Source organism: Hyla sarda, chromosome 9 (assembly GCF_029499605.1).
Source record: "Hyla sarda isolate aHylSar1 chromosome 9, aHylSar1.hap1, whole genome shotgun sequence".
Classification (NCBI taxonomy): domain Eukaryota; kingdom Metazoa; phylum Chordata; class Amphibia; order Anura; family Hylidae; genus Hyla; species Hyla sarda.
In genome coordinates, this window is record NC_079197.1 from 130,182,190 (window position 1) to 130,204,830 (window position 22,641).

At 41.2% G+C, this 22,641-nt stretch overlaps 1 protein-coding gene across 2 annotated transcripts in view; it reads right to left on the reverse strand.

Annotated features, from left to right (window-relative positions):
• Positions 1-22,641, reverse strand: part of DOCK11 (dedicator of cytokinesis 11) — a 428,541-nt gene that overhangs the window by 230,621 nt on the left and 175,279 nt on the right. For both annotated transcript variants that reach the window (XM_056539360.1, XM_056539359.1), the window contains exons 24-29: positions 22,511-22,629; positions 21,258-21,327; positions 17,504-17,629; positions 13,936-14,007; positions 8,817-8,963; positions 6,844-6,927 (exon numbers count right to left, since the gene is read on the reverse strand). In XM_056539360.1, the coding sequence (XP_056395335.1) occupies positions 6,844-6,927; positions 8,817-8,963; positions 13,936-14,007; positions 17,504-17,629; positions 21,258-21,327; positions 22,511-22,629 (618 nt within the window). The remainder of the gene's footprint in view (positions 1-6,843; positions 6,928-8,816; positions 8,964-13,935; positions 14,008-17,503; positions 17,630-21,257; positions 21,328-22,510; positions 22,630-22,641) is intronic.

The following is a 22,641-nucleotide window of genomic DNA, read 5'->3' on the forward strand; positions in this document are numbered from 1 at the left end:
GCAGTGATAATTTAAACAGATATCCTGCCGCAAGAGCGAGTTACACTTTTATAGAACACATTATGAGATACAAAAATGTTTTAATTTTTTTACCTATTTTACTAGTCTTTTGGTTTTAATTTTACAATGTGGCCATAAGTTAAAGGTGTAGCCCTGTTATGACAAACCCTGTCGGGCACATTTACATACATGCTGAGGACCGCCCTATATTAGCAAGAACAATGGCCGGCATTTATTATTGAAGGTGTAAGTGAAGCATTTATCATTGTAGGTGTAAGTGAAGCATTTTCTACACTTTTTTTTTTTTTGTGCTGGTAATGTGTAGGAGAACCAAATTTATTAATGGTCACAGAGCATTTGATAAATTTTGTGCAGGTCACATTTTCAGAAATTTCTCTCTTCACATACACAAAAAAGCTAAGTCTGGGCTGGTGTAGTTTTAGAGACACAAATAAGGAACAAATAAACCCTGTTTGAGCCTTTTTCGCACCTTTTCTAGACACAAAAAAACTGTCTAAAGACAATGATAGATGTCGGGCAGAGTCATTGAAGCTCTGGCTCTAGCACACCCAGCATTTATTATGTTGATGATCATTCATTTCAATGTCCTTTATTGGCGCTGCTCTTAGTAAAATGTATGGCCAACTGGAACTTCCTCCAGCGATAACGGTTGATCTTTGGAGCTGGGCCCACAGTGATTGGTCGGTCACCAGGCTGAATACTCAGGAAGGAAGGAAATCAGGAAGGAAATTTTTCTTTTTTAGGGCAGATTGGTTTATGTATTTTACTCTGGATCAATATGGGGAAACAAAAATCTACAGTACCTATACCCTTCTCTTTATCCACGTCCAGCCAGTGGATTGAAATACTTTATGTATGAATGTATTAGGAGCTGCAATCGGCATCCACATAGACTTACAGCTTTAGAAATCATACAAAAAATTGTGAAATCATGGCAAGAGCATACATGTAGGGCAATGGTGAGGAACATAACATTTACAACCTACTGTATCAGTTTGAACCACTATTTATGCAGACCTACCTGAGTGAAGGATTATCCTTCATTTTTTATATATATATATATATATATATATATATATATATATATTATTAATCCAATCCAATATTTGCTCCCAACTGGCAATCAGGAAAGTAAACACAGATGTGATGTTCCATAGTAAAATGTACGTTTGCATTATAACAAGTCTTACATTCTGTTTAATGATTTATCAGCTGCAAATAAAAGGTGCTTTCATTTAAGAAGACAGGAATTAGTGTTCTGTTAGCAATGTGATTCATTCATTCCGCATAAAGTGCTTTTATTACCTGTTGGCTGACAGCCAAGAGCTGTTTCTCCTGATTCCCCCAACACATGCACACTCGACTTTGCTAAAAATGCATGTGTTTTCAATGGGGAGGGGAGAGAAGGTTGAAGCCAGACACATCTGATGGGGGATTATGGACCCACCCCATCCTTCTATTCCTCAAGATCATGCACAGTCAGTGCTGCTAAAATCAGCAAGTTTGGACAACATGGGGGAGATTCATCAATGCCTTCCTGACATTTTATTGGCCGAAATTTTGCGCAATTTCAAAATAGACAACTTTGGCAAAAGTGACTATGAAATGCAGTGCATCATTCTTGACTATGCACCTTTTGAAAAGGTGAAAAAATATTGCGCAAATGTAAAAAAAACGCGGATTTATGCCACCTCTGCCTTGCCATAGAAAAATTACACCCTACAGCAAGATCTGAAGTGATTTTACATTTGTGCAACATTTATCAAAGCATTGTGCTGTTTTGATAAATTTGGCACACATAAGCCAAAAACACAGCGAAAAAAAAGGGGTACTCCTATTATGTATATGATTTGTGTTTTTGATCTTTTTTGGTGATAATACGGGGCTTTTATTGGGAAAGGGGCATTCTTTATTTTTTTTTTTACACTTCATACTTTTATTGAAGAACTTTTTATTTAATTTTTTACACTTTTTACAGGTTATACTATGCTGCAATACATTTGTACTGCAGCACAGTATGACTTGATGAGCTGCAGACACTACAGCCTGTGCGATCCAGCCTCTGGTCATGATCTGACCTCCTGCTGCCATAGCAATCAACGGCGACCTGCGATCGTATTGCGGCACCGCCGTTGGTGAACAGGGGGAGAGCTCTACCCCTGTCAACACCATAGATGCCGTGATCAGGATTGATTATGGCATCTAGGGGGTTAATGCTGCCGAGATCGGCGCGATCGCTGCCCGTGCGGCGGGACTCCGGCTGTGATTAACAGCAGGGTCCCGTCACCGATCTCCTGCGTTGCCCGTGACAGTGTCGGAGATCGCTAGGACGTATGCATATGTCCAAATGCGCGAATGTGTCGGATGTTTGGACGTATACATACGTCCTATAGCGGGAAGGGATTAAAGGCCCCTGTGCCCCCATATGTAATTATAGGCCCCTGTGCCCCCATATGCTGTTGTAGGCCCATCTATGCCCACACAGACATACTTCCTCCAGCAATACACAGTATATGGCTGGAGCTAGTATGTCTGTGTGCCCTACTTCAGGGTTCCGACCACTGCCCCTCCAGTTTGGGGCCTAAGGGTCAGAGCAGTAGGCCCCCAGACTGTAGGAGTTGTGGTTGGAGCACTGAAAGCAGCCTGCTGTAATTACCTTCCCGGCCAGTAAGCCACACATCTTCCTGCCTGCTCCACTGCGGTCAGACTCTTCTTCTGGGCATCGGCATGCTGTATCATAGTGCAGCAGACGTGCCTGCGCTAGTACCGCCTAACGGCCACTGCTGCTTTAAAGGCCCCAGAGGCATGTGCAGAACAAGTTTGTGCGGGACAGTTTAAAGTCAGCCAGTCAGTGAGTGACAGTCACTCACTGACTGACAAGACATAGAGGGGAAAAAAAAGAGTGTTGGCCCGGCTGGGCTGCATACAGCTAAAACATTGAACTCAATAATAAAACAGTATGAAGTAAGCTCCTAAGCTTCCTCTAGTGCAGTGTTTCTCAATTCCAGTCCTCGGGGCCCCCTAACAGGTCATGTTTTCAGGATTTCACAGGTGACATAATTATGGTCAGTGAATCAGGCATCACCACAATTATATCACCTGTGAAAGACTAAGGGAATCCTGAAAACATGACCTGTTAGGGGGCCCTGAGGACTGGAATTGAGAAACACTGCTCTAGTGGTGGCCAAATGGTAAAGGAGTTGCCTTGACTTCTTTCCCCTTTTTTCCCTAAATGGCTAAGAATGGTGCAAAAAAAAAAAAAAAAAAACATCTTACCAACTCCCACCAATTCTGGTTAGACACTTCCCAGATTTCTGTACTATACTTGCTGGTTCCTCTTAACACAGACATGTAAACACTGAAGTCAGTCATTGGCTGTATCAGGTCATCATTGCAGCCACTTATTGGCTTCACTGGACAAAAGTCTGTGCAGAAAGGAACCAAGTAGTACAGAGACTGGCAAAGATTTAGGAAGCGGTAGAAGAGGATCAGTTAGATAGTATGACATGAATCATTATTTTACAATACTCTGAGCAATCTTTAAAACATTTTAAGGTCTAAAGGTCCATAAACACTTTTGTGAAAGTTGGCCAAACCTGCTGACTTATACAGGACCAACTGACTGACTTATGTGTATAGTGGGCTCCTGACTCTTCCCCCAACAGTTGATTTCAGGGGAGAGAAGAATTGGGCCTGCTCTCTGAGAAGTAAGCTAAATCCAGAGTTCCGCTGCTTTAAATAGTTATTAAACAAAATCAATCAGTATAGAATATAGGTCCTCAAAACATGTAAAAAGGTAGATACTAGCTTCAAAGGTAGAGATCATCTTATGTGAACCTACAATTTCGTGCAGAACATTGTTTGCTTTCGAGACAACTATAAAAGTTTCTTCTAAATTGATATTTACCGTACTTTTCTTGTTGCAATATCTACATTCTTTTACATGTAATCAGTATTATAAAACACGAGAAGAACGAAGGTTGTTATTCTCTGTTTGCATGGAAAACTGTTGCAATATTACAATTTTATTAAAGCTTGTACATCAGTAATACAGTACAGAACTGTGTAAGACAATGCAGTTGCTGCTGAGAGGGATCTTTGTGACTTAATAACATGAAATAACCTATAATACATTATAAAGCAATATATTATTGCATGTTAGGCTTACAGTTTATCTTTCGAGATGACCATTACATGACCACCATCCCTGTAAGCTAACTAATAGGATACACAATTTTAGGGCATTTGTGGAGAAAAGGTAAAAGAAACATCATGCTGAAACAGTGCAAGCTGCTGACGGTACAGACAACAGATTCCAGTGGGCCTCCACCATCTGCATGTTACAAAAATTACCCTGAGGTCTTAATAAAAATAAACAGGATTTTCATTATGTTTAAAAAACAAAAAAAAACTAAACAAAACACATTCATAATGCCCACAGATGGCCAATATCCAGGTCCAAAGAGGGAAAAACGTAAAGTGTGCTTGTCATCAACAAAAACTTTTTAAATAACGTAGATAATATCATTATATGTATATTTGTAATATACATTGGTTAAAAAATATGTATATTTTTGTCCCTGCAGCTATTGCCTGTGTGTCTCTATGAGGAGTCCAAATACAGGAAGTGAGGGTGGACAAGCAGGGGTCTGTGCAGTGAGGACAAGCAGGGCTCTGTACACTGAGGACAAGAAGGGCTCTGTGCACTGAGGACAAGCAGGGCTCTGTACACTAAGGACAAGCGGGGCTCTGCACACTGAGGACAAGCGGGCTCTGTACACTGAGGACAAGCAGGGCTCTGTACACTGAGGACAAGCGGGGCTCTGCACACTGAGGACAAGCGGGCTCTGTACACTGAGGACAAGCAGGGCTCTGTAGACTGAGGACAAGCAGGGCTCTGTACACTGAGGACAAGCAGGGCTCTCTACACTGAGGACAAGAAGGGATCTGTGCACTGAGGACAAGAAGGGATCTGTGCACTGAGGACAAGCAGGGCTCTGTACACTGAGGACAAGCAGGGCTCTTTACACTGAGGACAAGCAGGGCTCTGTACACTGAGGACAAGCAGGGCTCTGTACACTGAGGACAAGCAGGGCTCTGTACACTGAGGACAAGCAGGGCTCTGTACACTGAGGACAAGCAGGGCTCTGTACACTGAGAGTGAATGTCACATATATAAGTGACTTATGGAATGATGGCTATTTACCTACACTTAAAATAGCCATCTATTTCTTAATCCCTTTGAACCTGAGTGGACTCATTTATTATTAAGGGTGACCGATACAGGACCTAGGCACAACAACAGTTAATACCTTTGACTGCAGTGGAGATGTGTTTTTAATACAATTGATTCCTCACATACACTATTATTATTTGGTTAAATACAAGTTAAGTTTGTGTGGCACAAGCAATATAGAGGTCTTTTCTTAACCCCTCGGGTTAAATTGTTGCATTGCTGTCCACTGAGGACAAGCAGGGCTCTGTACACTGAGGACAAGCAGGGCTCTGTGCACTGAGGACAAGCAGGGCCCTGTACACTGAGGACAAGCAGGGCTCTGTACACTGAGGACAAGCAGGGCTCTGTACACTGAGGACAAGCAGGGCTCTGTACACATGAGGACAAGCGGGCCTCTGTACACATGAGGACAAGCGGGCCTCTGTACACATGAGGACAAGCGGGCCTCTGTACACATGAGGACAAGCGGGCCTCTGTGCACTGAGGACAAGCAGGGCTCTGTACACTGAGGACAAGCAGGGCTCTGTACACTTAGGACAAGCAGGGCTCTGTACACCGAGGACAAGCAGGGCTCTGTACACTGAGGACAAACAGGGCTCTGTGCAGTGAGGCTCTGGGACATGCTACAGGCTCACACATCATGATGATTGACAAGCCAGGAGTCTGCACAGAGCCATGCTTGCCATGTCCTCACTTCCTGTATTTGGACTCCTCACATGCAATAGCTGCAGGAACAGCATTTTTTCATCCATAAATGTACAATTTTTTTAACCAAATATACATATAATTGTATTACCTATATTATATAAAAAGTTTTAGTTGACGACAGGTAGACTTTAACATTACCCCTTGACCAATATTTATACCAATACATAGTGACAACTCATGAGTGACAAGCATGAATGAAATCTTTCCTCTTTTGTTTATCTGGATAAAACCATGGTACCATAGTTCTTAATAAAAATATACCATGTGTTATGCAGTTTGTAGGGAGGCACAAAGATTGTGTGTACCATCAATTAGGACCTTTACCTGGCAGTGTAATATGAAAGTACAGTGGTTGGAGTGGGAGTTTCCTATATGTCTAAACAAAGGCAGGAGGTGCTACTTATCGGAACTGGACATCATCTGAATTGACATGGTGGAGGATTGGGGTAGGTGAGTATCACATTTTTTTTCTTTAGATCAGAGCTATTAAACTTTGCTCGAGCCTCACCAATTTGTGATGGAAGTCCATGCGACAATTCAAAATATTGTCCTGTCTACATTTTATATGTCTGTTAAACTCTGTAAAAGATTAAATAAGTATATAATGTTGCTATGTCAGAGGTTGTTGTAGCCAGGGAAAGGAATGTAGGAAAGGAAGGAATTATAGGCACTTTTGTGAAAACTGCCTCCCCAGTTGCATCTCACCAACAACTAGAGATGCCTGATTTAAACCAATATTTTAGGAATTCTTCAAGTAAGTAGATCTGGTGCATCAATAACCATATACAAGGTGATCCAAATGGTTTGCCATGTTTACAGATGACCTATCTAGTCTAGCCAGCTGATGGCAACATGCAACAGAATATTTATTCATTTACCTTTGGATCCTTAAGGCTAAATCCAGACATGTAGTCATTGATAAGATTAAAGACAAATCCCCTGTCCATAAATGTCAGACATCTCTGGAAAAAAAAAAAACATTGGAGAAATGAAAAGCTGAGTTGGTAATATTAACATTGGTAACATTAACATTTCTAAAGATAAGCATTAAGATTATATAGCAGGTTTCAAAAACAACCAAAAAGCTTGCTCATATAAAGGGGTCATAACAACTGGTATCGCTAAAGTAAGCAACTTTTGGACAGACATTTTCCCGGTTGCAGCTGCTGCAGGCAAAGCGTAATATTGTATGGCAGTCACTTAAATAAATATTCAACAGGTGAGGACTTTCAAGGGGCGGTGAGGGATATCGGCGCTGACCAGGAACGGACACGTCCGGTGAGTAAAAGATTTTTTATTCATGCCTGATGAAGCCGTCTTAGTACGGTGAAACGCGTTGCATTTAAATACAAAATCTTTTACTCACCGGACGTGTCCGTTCCTGGTCAGCGCCGATATCCCTCACCGTCCCTTGGAAGTCCTCACCTGTTGAATATTGCCTAGGTTGGGGAGGCTGCAGACCATTGTTGTGTGTGAGTTCACACAACCGTCTTCCGTAGGTTTTTTTTTACTATTACTAACTGGACCCTGGAGTGGCGGTTTTACGCTATGGAGCGCTCTTCCTTCTTGTTTTACTTAAATAAATAAATAGTCTTCAATGTAATGCAGAAAGTGCCCAGGTCCACCATAGGGATAGCCATTCTTACAGACCACCAGTAGACACCCCCTCTTATGGCATTCAAGACATTGCCTTTACCACTAATGACAAATACTGTCAACAAACTCTAATTGAATATAGTCTTCCTGGGAAAAAGCTTCCATGATATATAGTCACAAAGTCCAAAAACAACACCCTGGGAAAAGGGGCGTAACAAGTAACCACTGGCAAATCATGGAAATGAGCTTCACCCGGGCTCCCCAATGACCACCAGAAACAGAGTTCGGACATGAAATTATTAAATTGCCTTTATTTTGCCATATGTCTGTGTGATCTGGCTGCATAAATGAGAAATCTGTCAGCATCTACTTACTGATGTCTATTGATAACTGAACAGTACGATGCCAGTCCTGCCAAGTGAATTAACATTGATATCAAATGTGTCAGGGAGAAGAGATTAATTTCATCATTAATGCATCATCGATCAATGCAAACCACTGAGTACATATCAAGTCAAAACTGGAAGTAAAACAACAACTTCTTATCATACAAACTACATAGCTGACATATGTATTATCAGTATGATGAGGGTATTGGGAGAAGTTTTAGAACATTAGTTTTAGAACAAAGAGAAATAAAAAACATTATTACCGTATTTATCGGGGTATACCACGCACCGGCCTATAACACGCACCCTCATTTTACCAAGGACATTTGGGTAAAAAAAGTTTTTTACCCAAATATCCTTGTTAAAATGAGAGTGCGTGTGTGTGCATGTGTATACCCCGATACACTGTTTCTGACCCCGCAGAAGCCCCCAGGAAAGGAAGGGGGAGAGAGGCCGTCGCTGCCCCCTTCTCTCCCCCTGCCCTTCCTGGGGTCTAGAGCCCTGCTGCCGCCGCTTCTCTCCCCCTGGCTATCGGCGCCGCTGCCCCATTGCCTCCCCCATCCCCGGTTTTATAATAACCTGTTGCCGGGGTCGGGTCCGCGCTGCTTCTGGCTCCGGTGTGGCTTCTCCTGTGTTGTTGCTATGCGCTGCGAGGCGCAATGAAGAGTGACGTCTTCAACGCCACGTCACTCGTCATTGCGCAGTGCATAGCAATGACAGCGGCTTATCGGCGTATAACACGCAGATAGACTTTAGGCTAGAAATTTTAGCCTAAAAAATGTGTGTTATACGCCGATAAATACGGTATGTTGTAGCCAGTTACAACAACAGGCGCTCTGTAGATAAAGCATGCAGCATGACAATACCTTGATGAAGTTGGCCAAGCTCATGTTGACATTGCGGGACTCCTCTGGAATCTCACCATATCTTATAGTGACATGTGGTATTACTGAGAGTAGCAAAGAATGAAGAACATTTTGATAAGAGTCCGGGAATCTCTGAGGTCTAGGTACCTATAAAAAATAAAACTAGAACTTTAAACATCTTTACCATAGGTTAAGGATAAGGTGAAGGGAAAACTAAAACATTAAATGAAGAAATTGTGTGTTCTCATATATCTTTGTTGTGTTTCAACTTTCCAGGGAACAGGGATTTAAATGGACTTTTCTTTTAAGTAATCTCCTAAGGCATTCTAATATAAAAGAAGGGAGTTCCCTCATTTTGACCTTCATCTGTTATGCACACGTATAAAGTATAAAATGTGCATGTTTCTCTAAAGACCTGTCACATCTGGAGAGCCTATTCACTGTAACAGGTACCATGTAATGCCTCACATTCCCAGTGGCGGTGTTGTAGAAGACATGAGCACTTTTTGACTGGTTCACCTGGAGATAACTACTGATCCTAAAGGGGCCCAGAACTAACAGGAGACCCTGTAGGTGACTTTAGGGTGACCAATATAACAAGAATTGTCTACAGTGATCAATATTTAAAATAGGCACACCTTTTCAAGCATTCTCTATCTTTTAGGTCTTGTGCACACAGAGGAAAATGACAAGAAAAATGTCCTTTTTGAAACTGAGCTGAAATCGTTTTTTTGCTCAATGCTGAAATGAAGCAGAATTAGGTAACATAGTTTTTATGGTCGAAAAGAGACAAGGTTCCATTTAGTTAAACCTAAAACCCTATTGTGTTGATCCAGAGGAAGGCAAACCCCCCCATGAGGCTGATTGCCCCATGACAGAGGAAAAATTCCTTCCCGACCCCAAATCCCTGGATAAATGTTCTATCCCTATAAATCTAGTATCTATAACCTGTAATATTATTACTCTCTAGAGAAAAATCCAGGCCCCCCTTGAACTTATTTATTGAGTCAGACCTCACAACATCACATGGCAGAGAGTTCCATAGTCTCACTGCTCTTACAGTAAAGAATCTCTGTCTGTTATGATGGTGAAACCTTATTTCCTCTAGATGGAGATGATGACCCCTTGTCATGGTTACCTTCCTTGGAATAAAAAGATCACTAGAAAGATCTCTGTACTGTCTGTTCATATATATGTACATTGTAATCAGATTGCCCCTAAAATGTATTTTCTCTAACTAAATAACCCCAAGCTTGATAACCTGTCTTGGTCCTGTAATCCTCCCATACCATTAATTATCTTTGTCGTCCTCCTCTGCACCCTCTCCAGTTTGGCCATGTCCTTCTAATGTACAGGTGCCCAGAATTGGACACAATACTCTGCTTGTGGTCTGACTAGGTGGTATTTGCACTTATGTTGAATGGGATTTGAAGTGGGATGTGGTAGATTTGAAGTGGAATGTTGCATTGACTTCAGTGGGATGCAGATGCTGAAATTACCATGTGTGAACATGTTTGCAGAAATTCCATTGAAATCAAAGTGTAAAATTCCAATTGATCTTTTTATACCTAGGCCAGTAACCATGGGGTATTCTCTAGAGTCTCAAGAAGGTTTCACCATCATTACAGATGGGGATTCTTTATTGTATGAGCAGTGAGAAAATGGAACTCTCTGTCACAGGATGTAGTGATGTCTGACAAACAAAACAAGTTCAAGGGGGGCCTTGATATCTTCTAGAGGGTAATAACATTATGGAAACTAGATTTGGTTATGGAAACAAGATTTATGGGCATAAAACCTTGATCCAGGGATTTATTTTTATGCCATGATCAAGGGATTTATTTTTACGCCATATTGGGAGCGGGAAGACATTTTTCCTTTGTCATGGGGCAATTGGCATCAGCCTCATGGGGAGTTTTTGCCTTCCTCTGGATCAACACAGTAGGGTTTTAGGTTGAACTTGATGGGCTCTTGTCTTTTTTCAACCTTACAAACTATGTTACTATGTAAATTCCAGGTGGAATTCAATCTGAAACAGGGAGAAAATGCATCAAGTTTAGTGTGGATTCTGCCTAAAATAACTCTGAGTGCACATATCCTAATATTGTGCAGCTCTCAGATAGACCTTTACTTTAATTTATTTAAGCAATAATTATACAATCAATACATTAACATTAAAATGTGTTACATTTTATTTCATCCCTCCCAACCCGTAAATCCCCCAGAATGCAGATGAGGAACAAAAAAACTAAACAAAAAATTAAATTAACTAATCTTTAAAACATCTATTTTAATTCTGTATAAATCGCCCTAGTCCCCGTGATCTTTTATTCATACAATAACATTCATAATTTTTTATCTTATCGATTAGGCTCAGCCATTCATTGCCCCATGCTGACTTTAAATTGCACACCAGAAGTATCATGAGCAAATTTAAACAATTATTTACCATACTCAGCAGGCCAAGTGTATTTTTCACACCTGCTGCGCAAATTTGTGCACTAATGGGCAACCTAAAGTCCCACCCTAACATTAGCCGGCATGTTAGTGCCTTTCAGCAGGTTTTGCGAAATAGTTAACGGCCATGTATTTTTTTTTTTTTACAGGTTAAACTCTGACCAAGACTCCATTGTTGTAAAAGTCTGCTCAGCCAATCACTAGTTGAGCTAAGCTTTGAAAGAGAAGCTGCTGGGGAACGTTGAGTAATTCCTCATTTATTATTTTAACCCTGTCTGTCTCTTTTTTTTAAAGAATTATCCCGTTGGACAACCCCTTTTAAGATATATTGTGAAATTAAGCAGCACAGAATTATGGTAAAAAAATAATATTGTATCAAAGGGGTTATCCCAAAATCTAAATTTTCCCCCTGTATACCAGTGGTGTAACTATGGAGGTCACAATGGTCGCCATGGTGACCGGGCCTCACAGCCAGGGGGACCGCAGGGCCCCCCTGCCATTACACCGCATTATGCTGCTGCAGCAGGTCGGGTACTAGGGCCCGGCCCCATAGCTGCCAACACGTTTTTTAATAATATTTATTTATTATATTATCTTTAAGAAGGGCGTGGGGCAGATGTGTGTATGTATGGTAGATGTGTGTATGATAGATGTGTGTGTGTATGTATGTATGATAGCTGTGTGTATGACAGATGTGTGACTGTATGGTGTATGTATGATAGATGCATGTATGGTAGATAAGTGTATGATAGATGTGTGTATATATGACAGATCATACATCTATCGTACACACACATCTATTGTACACATACATCTATCGTACACACATCTATCATGCATACACACACATATCATGCATACACCAGTCATATACACATCTATCATACATACATAAATATACTGTATGCGGAGGGGTGGGGGGCCTGGGGGTGATTGGCTACAGGTGGACATAGGGCAGCACAAAACTAAAATACACAACTGATGGGTTGGGGAATATTGGGTTTGATTGGTGTTCTCCAATCTGCTGCTCTCCAGCTGTTGCACAACTGCAACTCCTATCATGTTTTGACAGCCTTCTAGAGCAGGACATTGGGGTCTGGGGAGGAGGGCAGAGGAGCCTGGTGAGGACTTAGGGGTCTGGGGAGGGGGGCATAGGAGCATGGAGAGGACTTAGGGATCTGAGAAGAGGAACCTGGAGAGGACTTAGGGGTCAGGGGAGGGGGGCAGTGTAGCATGGAGAGGAGATAGTGGTCAGGGAGGTGAAACAGAGGAGTCTGAAGGAGGAGGACAGAGGAGCTTGGAAAAGGAAGAGGGCACAGGGGTCTGGGGGAGGACAGTGCAAGGGTGCGATTCAGCTAAAGAACAAACAATGTGTGACAGTATCATTATGGGCACAGTGTATGGCAGTTTTATAATCAGTGAGTACAGTGTGTGGCAGTATTATATTCAGGGCACCGTGTATGACAGTATTATATTCAGGGAGTACAGTAAGTGGCAGGGTTATAATGATTATTGTCTTCATAGAGGATGAGGATCTGCTAACAAAGTGAGAAACCAATCAACATCAGACTCTGCAGAGAAGATGAAGCTGGAAGAAGTCCTAGTGTCTGGACCAGATGAAGAAGTAAAGAAAAGACAACAGAGAAGACATCACTCAGGTCACTGATATCGTGTTTTTCCTCACTATGTCCCATCACTGCTGGAGTCACTTGTAAGTTCTGCAGTAATGATGGGTGAAACTGTTCTCCAATCTGTGGCTCTCCAGCTGTTGCAAACCTATAATGGGAGTTGAAGCTTTTTAACAGCTGGAGAGCCACTTGAACCAAAGTGATCAATAGGGGTCCCAGCAGTTGGACCCCCACCAAGAAAATGGTCTGCTTTTTCCAAAATGCCCGGGCCTATTTTTGTTCCCAGTCCAAATCCATGGACCTGAGGGGTGCCAGTGATCAAACCCCAACCATTAGCTAGTTATTTTCTATTCTGTATACAGCAGGGGCATAGCTGGAAACCACAGGGTCCCGATGCCAAAAATTGCCTCAGGGCCCCCTACCCCCCCCCCCCCCCCCCCACACACACACACACATAGGGGGCCCTGAGGCAATTTCTTGAATCGGGCCCTGTGGTTTCCAGCTACGCCCCTGCTGTATACAGAATAGAAAATAACTAGCCAATCATGGGGATTTGATCACTGGCACCCCTCAGATCCATGGAGCACAAAATTTTGGACAACTGCTCCCAGGTAATTTATAGGACTTCCAAACATTGCTGAACTCTGATCTTGGCAATCTTCAGGAGAAACATAGGGGGAGATTTATCAAAAATGAAAGAAGCGATCTGATTGGTTGCTATGGACAACTGGGCAACTTTTCCTCTAGATAGGTTTTGATAAATCTCCCCCATAAAGAAAAATAGGGAGCTGGCTGTGCATGTGTGCTGCCGCTTCATTCCCTTGGAGGACTATTGTCCTCCACTCTCAGGATCAGTGGGGGTCCCAGCAGTCAGACCCCCCACCAATCAGCTAGTTATTTCCTATCCTGTTTGTTGGGGACAATTTTGAATCTTGGGATATCTACTTTCTATATCTGTCTGTATGCCTTAAAGCTAATTCCCACCTTTTAGATATATCTGAGCTCCTAGAAATGTTCTTTACAGCATAGCTTACCTTGATTTTGTTTTCTTCTATAAGGTACAATGCCATAGCCTTTGCCAATGCTTCAAAGAAAAACCATGAGTACTGAAAAAAAGTAATACAGCATTCAATTTAATTTTACAAAACAGCAGGTGTAGAATTTAGCATAACTTTCTAGAGGGATAAAAGTGGCTCTTGTGCAGAAACACTAGTTCATGTATATGACTTGGCTTGATTTATACACCAATTTTGTGCATTTAAACAACTGCTCTGATATCCACAAACCACTATTAGGTATTCTGTAAGGGTTACAAACCCGTGCTTGGTTGTGACAGGGTCGAGGCACCATCATTTTATCTACAATGAATTAATTAAATCTACCACACGGCTCCTATCTGTATATGTACTGTCAACATTGAGCATGCAAGTTTATCAGCTACTTGTTTGTGTCCATTTGACTCATGTTTAATCTGAGATTTATAAAACATAAAAGGTTGATTGTGGTTCTTGCCTACAATACGTACCTTGAGAACACTAACTAGCAATATAAAATGATCTATGTCATAAAAAGGCAATTTCACCCATCTTCAATTGTAGGCCGTTACTTATCAGCGCCTAAATAACAATAGTGACATCCCCACCAAGTTCACTAAACAAATAACGTTTGGGGACTACATGTCTTCCTAGAACCCTTGGATTCCAAGGGCTTTACACACATGGCTTGTTCCTCCTTTTCCGCTGAGTCGTGACTTCCGATACAGACTGGATCGGATCTTTGGTAGCCTTACCACGCTACACCTACTTTTCCCCTAGATACTTCCAACAGAACAGTGTGTCTGGAGAAAATATAATTTATATATATATATATATATATATATATATATATGATCAAAATGTCACTTGTTGATTGACTAAACCTTTAATAAACCTTGTGTCTGTGACTGTAAGGCTACTCCTGGTCCCAACCTCTAGATTGATCCAATGTTCCTGTCTCATGGCATGTGACATCCTGACTGATCTCCTTGTAATAAACTATGGCTAGGTTTCAGACCTTGCTTTTCCCAACAGTGCCATCGCTGACAATTGGTGACTATTCTGGAATCACAACCTGGGTGGGCATCCTCCTGCAGCAAAAGTGCCTTTAAGAATGTTTTGCAAATTAGTTAATGGCTATCCCTTTTATTTTACAGGTTAAACGTGTAAAACAAATATGCTTCACCTGTTAAAATAAGATGGCCAATTACTGTACTGCATTTGAATGAAGCAGTTTTAATGTGGACCTCAGCCACAGTGTGTGAATACAGCCTGTGATGTCCCAGTACAGGACATGGTCCTGCACTACAGTTAGGCCCTGTCAGGTTGAGTCCCTCAGTGACCTGGGGGTTCCCCTGCAAGGTCTCCCCCTGATGTTCCATAATGTTGTGTATATCACTTTAACCCCTTGGGGACGGAGGGTTTTTCCGTTTTTGCACTTTCGTTTTTTCCTCCTTACCTTTTAAAAATTATAACCCTTTAAATTTTGCACCTAAAAATCCATATGATGGCTTATTTTTTGTGCCACCAATTCTACTTTGTAATGATATCAGTCATATTACCCAAAAATCTACGGCAAAATGAAAAAAAATAATAATTGTGTGACAAAATTGAAGAAAAAATGCAATTTTGTAACTTTTGGGGGCTTTCTGTTTCTACGCAGTACATTTTTCGGTAAAAAAAAAAAAAGACACCTTATGTTTATTCTGTAGGTCCATACGATTAAAATAATACCCTACTTATATAGGTTTAATTTTGTCGTACTTGCAGGAAAATTTATACATTTAAAATTGTCATCTACTGACCCCTATAACTTTTTAATTTTTCTACATACGGGGCGGTATGAGGGCTCATTTTTTGCACCGTGATCTGAAGTTTTTAGCAGGACCCTTTTTGTATTGATCGGACTTTTTGATCGCTTTTTATTCATTTTTTCATTATATAAAAAGTGAACAAAAATACGCTATTTTGGACTTTGGAATTTTTTTTGCGTGTATAATTAACAATGTATTTTTATAATTCAGACATTTCCGCATGCGGCGATATCACATATGTTTATTTTTATTTACACTGGGTTTTTTTATGGGAAAAGGGGAGTGATTCAAACTTTTCTTAGGGAAGGGGTTAAATGATCTTTATTCACTTTTTTTTTTTTGCTACGTTATAGCTCCCATAGGGCTACACACTGATCTTTTACATTGATCAATGGTTTCTCATAGGAAACCATTGATCAATGATTCTGTCGCTTGACTGCTAGTGCCTGGATCTCAGGCACTGGGCAGTCATTCGGCGACCGGACAGTGAGGAGGAAGGTAGGGGACCCTCCTACTGTCCTACAGCTGTTCAGTGCTGTGATCAGTGCCGCTATTAGCCACGGGTCCCGGCCGTTGTTAGAGGCTGGGCCCGAACCGCTATGACCCGGGGCCACGTTGTGGCCCGCGTTATAGAAGGGGAGCAGGTGGAGGGCGAACAGGTACACCCTCCGTCCCCAACAGGTTAATGCCTAGACAGTATCCTTATGTATAGATAGAGCAGAGGACCTGTGGGAGCTCTCAAGGACTTGTGAGGACTTGTGACCAGCTTAACCTATGACCCGCAGCTTGACCAATGGGCTTTAGTCCATCCCCCCCCCCCCCCACACACACTATATAAAGAGGTGGCCATTACAATTCATTCTCTTGTTTTGCTGAGAACCAGCCAGTACAGATCTCAGTGCAAGTGATCAGCATCTGGAAGACCCCAAAAGCTACCATCATTTCAGTAAGTTTAAAGTCTATGTCTGCTGTCACTGAAACTAGTCAAGCCCTGCATATAGTCAAGTCAGGTCCAATCTCAAGTCAAGTTAATTACAAGTATATTGGTCCAGCAAGACTGCGAGGTCCTTCTGGGTCCTGGCAACCTCTCTGAGAAATCTGGCCTTAGCTGTGAAGATAATTCCATCTGTCTTACACTCAGTAAAGCCTCCGTTTGAACGTAACTGGTTGCAACTGGGATAGCGGAGAAGATGGGCGTGCGGTGTTCCGGAACCATAAAACCACACTGGTGTCACAAAAACTAGGGGTTAATACCATCTGATCCCAACACTCACACCGATACACCCGTGGTCCCGCCATACACCTGTGGGTCACCAAAAACCAAAGGCCACTTTCAAATGTACATAATCTGGACACGTTTGCATATGTATTATGGAAGAAAGTCCTGGCCTGACTGCGGGTCTAGAGACCCAAACTGAAAGCATCACAGTGATCTATGAAGCTGTAGATTTCGGTCATTATATCTGTGGTCAGACCGGGACTAATTTCTTCTCCCTGTATTAACCTATGAATGTGCTATGGATCCTTATGTGCTATTTCTGGAGAGAAGGGACATTCCCAGCCCTGTGTCTGGGGCCCCCAACCTGGATACTGTATGCTACAACTTCAGAACCGCAACCATAATCATCTCTACACAGGCTCTGCCGACCATATAAGAGCATATAGTGCATTTACATCCAGTGTCTACAGGGGGCATCTACTCTGATCAGAGTTCTTTTTTTTTTCTTTAGTATCTGCTGTGTTTGCCACATTACCTTTAGTAACTTATTTATTGCTAGGAAATCAGCTGACTGCTTCAGAACTGTAATTAATGTGGTAGCCAAAATCTCATGGAGTGTCTTGCTTTGAGGGGAATGCTGCTTCTCTGTTTTGAAGACATACTGCAAAGATTATTAAACAATAAATGTTAACAAAGTTGTACAAAAAGCAGAGAAGACATAAATAAAAATTACTTTTCAACTACCTAATAAATTAACATATGTTGGTAAATAAAGCTATCTTGCTACCTTTATGTTTTTTCCTTTTATACTGTCCTTCTGCTTCAGATGCAAAATTGCTTGATCTGCCTTGCTTCCTTTCTAGTGAAAATCATGTAACAGGCTTCCTGTTTGCTGTACACTGTGGCTGGGAATTCAATTATACCTGACTACACAACAGGGAGCGGTAGGGGATCAGGGCAAGAGAGTATATAGAGGATTTTTGTACTCATAAAATTGCAGTAACACATGTTTTTCTATGCACATGTTTATTCCCTTTAGTTGGAACTAAACCAAAAAAGGAGGAAAAAAAAGCAAACTGGACATAATGTCACACCAAACTCCAAAAATGGGCTGGGCAAGATTATTGGCACCCTTTGAAAATTGTGGAAAAATAAGATTGTTTAACCCCTTAAGGACTCAGGGTTTTTCCGTTTTTGCACTTTCGTTTTTTCCTCCTTACCTTTTAAAAATCATAGCCCTTTAAATTTTCCACCTAAAAATCCATATTATGGCTTATTTTTGCATCACCAATTCTACTTTGCAGTGACATCAGTCATTTTACCCAAAAATTCACGAATGGAAAAATGGAAAAAAAAATCATTGTGCGACAAAATCGAAGAAAAAAATGACATTTTGTAAATTTTGGGGGCTTCCGTTTCTACGCAGTGCATATTTCGGTAAAAATTACACCTTATCATTATTCTGTAGGTCCATACGATTAAAATGATACCCTACTTATATAGGTTTGATTTTGTCGTACTTCTGGAAAAAATCATAACTACATGCAGGAAAATGTATACGTTTAAAAATGTCATCTTCTGACCCCTATAACTTTTTTATTTTTCCACGTACAGGGCGGTATAAGGACTAATTTTTTGCGCCGTGACCTGAAGTTTTTATCGTTATGATTTTTGTTTTGATCGGACTTTTTGATCACTTTTCATTTTATTCATTTTTTAATGGTATAAAACGTGACCAAAAAAATGCTTTTTTGGACTTTGGAATTTTTTTGCGCGTACGCCATTGACTGTGCGGTTTAATTAACAATATATTTTTATAGTCCGGACATTTCCGCACGCGGCGATACCACATATGTTTATTTTTATTTACACTGTTTTATTTTTTTTATGGGAAAAGGGGGGTGATTCTAACTTTTATTAGGGAAGGGGCTAAATGACCTTTATTAACACTTTTTTTTCCTTTTTTTCCATAGGGACCTATAACACTGCACACACTGATCTCTCCCATAGGGACCTATAACACTGCACACACTGATCTCTCATCCTGATCACAGGCGTGTATTAACACGCCTGTGATCAGCGTTATCGGCGCTTGACTGCTCCTGCCTGGATCTCAGGCACGGAGCAGTCATTCGTCAATCGGACACCGAGGAGGCAGGTAAGGGCCCTCCCGGTGTCCTGCAAGCTGTTCGGGACGCCGCGATTTCACCGCTCCGGTCCCGAACAGCCCGACTGACTAGCCGGGATACTTTCACTTTCGTTTTAGAAGCGGCGGTCAGCTTTGACCGCCGCTTCTAAAGGGTTAATACCGCACATTGCCGCGACCATCCCGGCCGATGATGAGCGCTGGGTCCGACGCGATGTGATGCGGGGTCGCAGCGCAACCCCGCTTCATATCGCGGGAGCCGGCGCAGGACGTAAATATACGTCCTGGGTCGTTAAGGGGTTAATCATGTGATGCTCCTTTAAACTCACCTGGGGCAAGTAACAGGTGTGGGCAATATAAAAATCACACCTGAAAGCAGATAAAAAGGAGAGAAATTCTTTGTATTGTGTGTCTGTGTATGCCACACTAAGCATGGACAACAGAAAGAGGAGAAGAGAACTGTCTGAGGACCTGAGAACCAAAATTGTGGAAAAATATCAACAATCTCAAGGTTACAAGTCCATCTCCAGAAATCTAGATTTGCCTTTGTCCACTGTGCGCAACATTATCAAGAAGTTTGCAACCCAAGGCACTGTAGCTAGTCTCCCTGGGCATGGATGGAAGAGAAAAATTGATGAAAGGTATCAATGCAGGATAGGCTGGATGGTGGATAAGCAGCCCCAAACAAGTTCCAAAGATATTCAAGCTGTCCTGCAGGCTCAGGGAGCGCATACTATCCATCGACATTTAAATTAAATGAAACACTATGGCAGGAGACCCAGGAGGACCCCACTGCTGACACTGAGACATAAAAAAGCAAGACTGCATTTTGCCAAAATGAACTTGAGTAAGCCAAAATCCTTCTGGGAAAACATCTTGTGGACAGATGAGACCGAGTAAGAGCTTTTTGGTAAAGCACATCATTCTACTGTTTACCGAAAACGGAATGAGGCCCACAAAGAAAAGAACACAGTACCTACAGTGAAATATGGTGGAGGGTAAATGATGTTTTGGGGTTGTCTTGCTGCCTCTGGCACTGGGTGCCTTGAATGTGTGCAAGACATCATGAAATCTGAGGATTACCAATGGATTTTGGGTCGCACTGTACAGCCCAGTGTCAGAAAGCTGGGTTTGTATCTGAGATCTTGGGTCTTCCAGCAGGACAATGACCCCAAACATACATCAAAAAGCACCCAGAAATGGATGGCAACAAAGCGCTGGAGAGTTCTGAAGTGGCAGCAATGAGTCCAGATCTAAATCCCATTGAACACCTGTGGAGAGATCTTAAAATTGCTGTTGGGAAAAGGCACCTTCCAATAAGAGAGACCTGGAGCAGTTTGCAAAGGAAGAGTGGTCCAACATTACGGCTGAGAGGTGTAAGAAGCTTATTGATGGTTATAGGAAGCGACTGATTTCAGTTATTTTTTTCCAAAGGGTGTGCAACCAAATATTAAGTTATGGGTGCCAATAATTTTGTCCAGCGCATTTTTGGAGTTTGGTGTGACATTATGTCCAATTAGCTTTTTTTCCTCCCTTTTTTGGTTTAGTTCCAATACACACAAAGGGAATAAACATGTGTATAGCAAAACATGTGTACCTGCAATCCTTTTCTGTGAGAAACATGTGTTACTGCAATCCTTTTCTGTCTAGAAAATGAAGCCATTTTCTAGAAAAATTTCAAGGGTGCCAACATTTACGGCCATGACTGTAGGTTGTGTACAAGTACAGAGAGAGTACAGAAAGAGCTCTAACAGCAAGGTGCAAAAGCAAAGTACTGGTTGTCAGAAGACTGTCTGTATCACATGTGCAAAGTTAAAGCTTCAAAAGTATTTAAACCTGATTGATATCTAGGTAATCATAGAGTATTATCTAATATCTAAATAACACTATATTATAATTTCCTGTACAGTTACTGTATGTTTAAATAAGAGTTTTTAATCATTCTTAGTGATAAATGCCATGAACAGTATATACAATCATTATGGGTAATAGTATATTCTGTAACTGGCAAAGTGACATCCATGTTTATTACTGATATACATAACAAAGCTTGGTAGTAGTAGTAGTAGTAATAGTAGATAATGACATTTAGTTTATGAAAGAGGTCTCCAAAGCAAGCATTATTTTTAAAGGTTCATCATACCTTAATAAAAGACCGAAGGTAATGGTCTAAACCTTCTTCATGGCACTTGGACACAATATGGAGTAGCACCCTTCAATGAAAGCATTGCTTTAAAATTATTTGAAAGTATGGAAACATGAAACACAAAACATACGTTTATATAACTTTAATAGATTCATAAAAGAAGCCAATGTTACAGTATGTAAGTGCCCTGTCAAAGGCAAAATCCAAGAGTGTCTTATAGCAACCTCTGCCAGGCAATGGTGTGATGACCTGCCCTGGAGGCTGGATATGAACTCACAGTCATCTCTGCACATATGCTCAGTGATGTATGCCCTATACAGGTTCCCAGGCCGGTCCTGACCAGTGATCACCACTGCTTGGGACATGGTTGTGTAGATAGTCTTAAGGACAAGTCTTTAGGACAGTCCAGCAAGAAGACACCTCTAAATTTACAGAATGGTAGAGATAATGCAGGTAAAGCTTTGATCATGAGGTGATTTACTATACAGGTCTACAGCTACAATACATATTTGCTATTAAATTTTGCTATATTCCTATCTCAACGTACAGTGTGCCTCCTAAGCTATAATGTTTAAACGTTTTACAAGGTCCCTTTAAATGGGATTTAAAATAAATGGCCTCTCATGTATGTTGTTTAATTTCTAATTGCAATGCAATGGGACTCATTATGAGATATAAAAAGTTAAGTCTAAGTTTAAATTGATATAAGTAAATTTAAAGTTTAAAAAAACATCCAAAAAATATGTCAGTTCACAATTAATTTATTTTTACATTTTATAATTATTGGAGTTAAGTTAAGTTAAGATCTGTCAGGGTCTCAGTTCTGAGACCCTTTCTGATTGTTAGTTACAGCTGAGGTTGCACACTTTACTCTCTGGCTCAGCACTTAATGCAGGAGGTAGACTCCATAGAATATAATGGAGCATATCAATTTTAATCAGTCAGACTGAGCGCTAAGCTGCCACATGCTTCACCCAGCTTTAATCTCTCACCATAAGTGACATTACACAAAAGTAGCTTCTGAGAGCCTTTCCATAGAGAAGCAGGGGAAGCACTCTTGTGGCAAGACCCATTTTCTTATCAGACCTCACCTGTAATCATTTACATAACTGAGACATAACTGCATTGTGACTTTGTGGGTGACCTTTGCAGTAATCAGAGATTTTATTATTTAGGTGTAAATAAACAAATTCCAACATAACAGTTGATGTGAAGCTCATCTATTATTAACATATGGAATACACACTTACAAAGTACAATTTAAAGATACTTCTTCTTCATTGGAAAGTGAGGTCAAAACTTGAAAAAGCTGCATGAGAATCACAGGTAAAAACTGTATCATCATGTGGACCTCCATGGCATGTAAACACTGCAAGGAAAT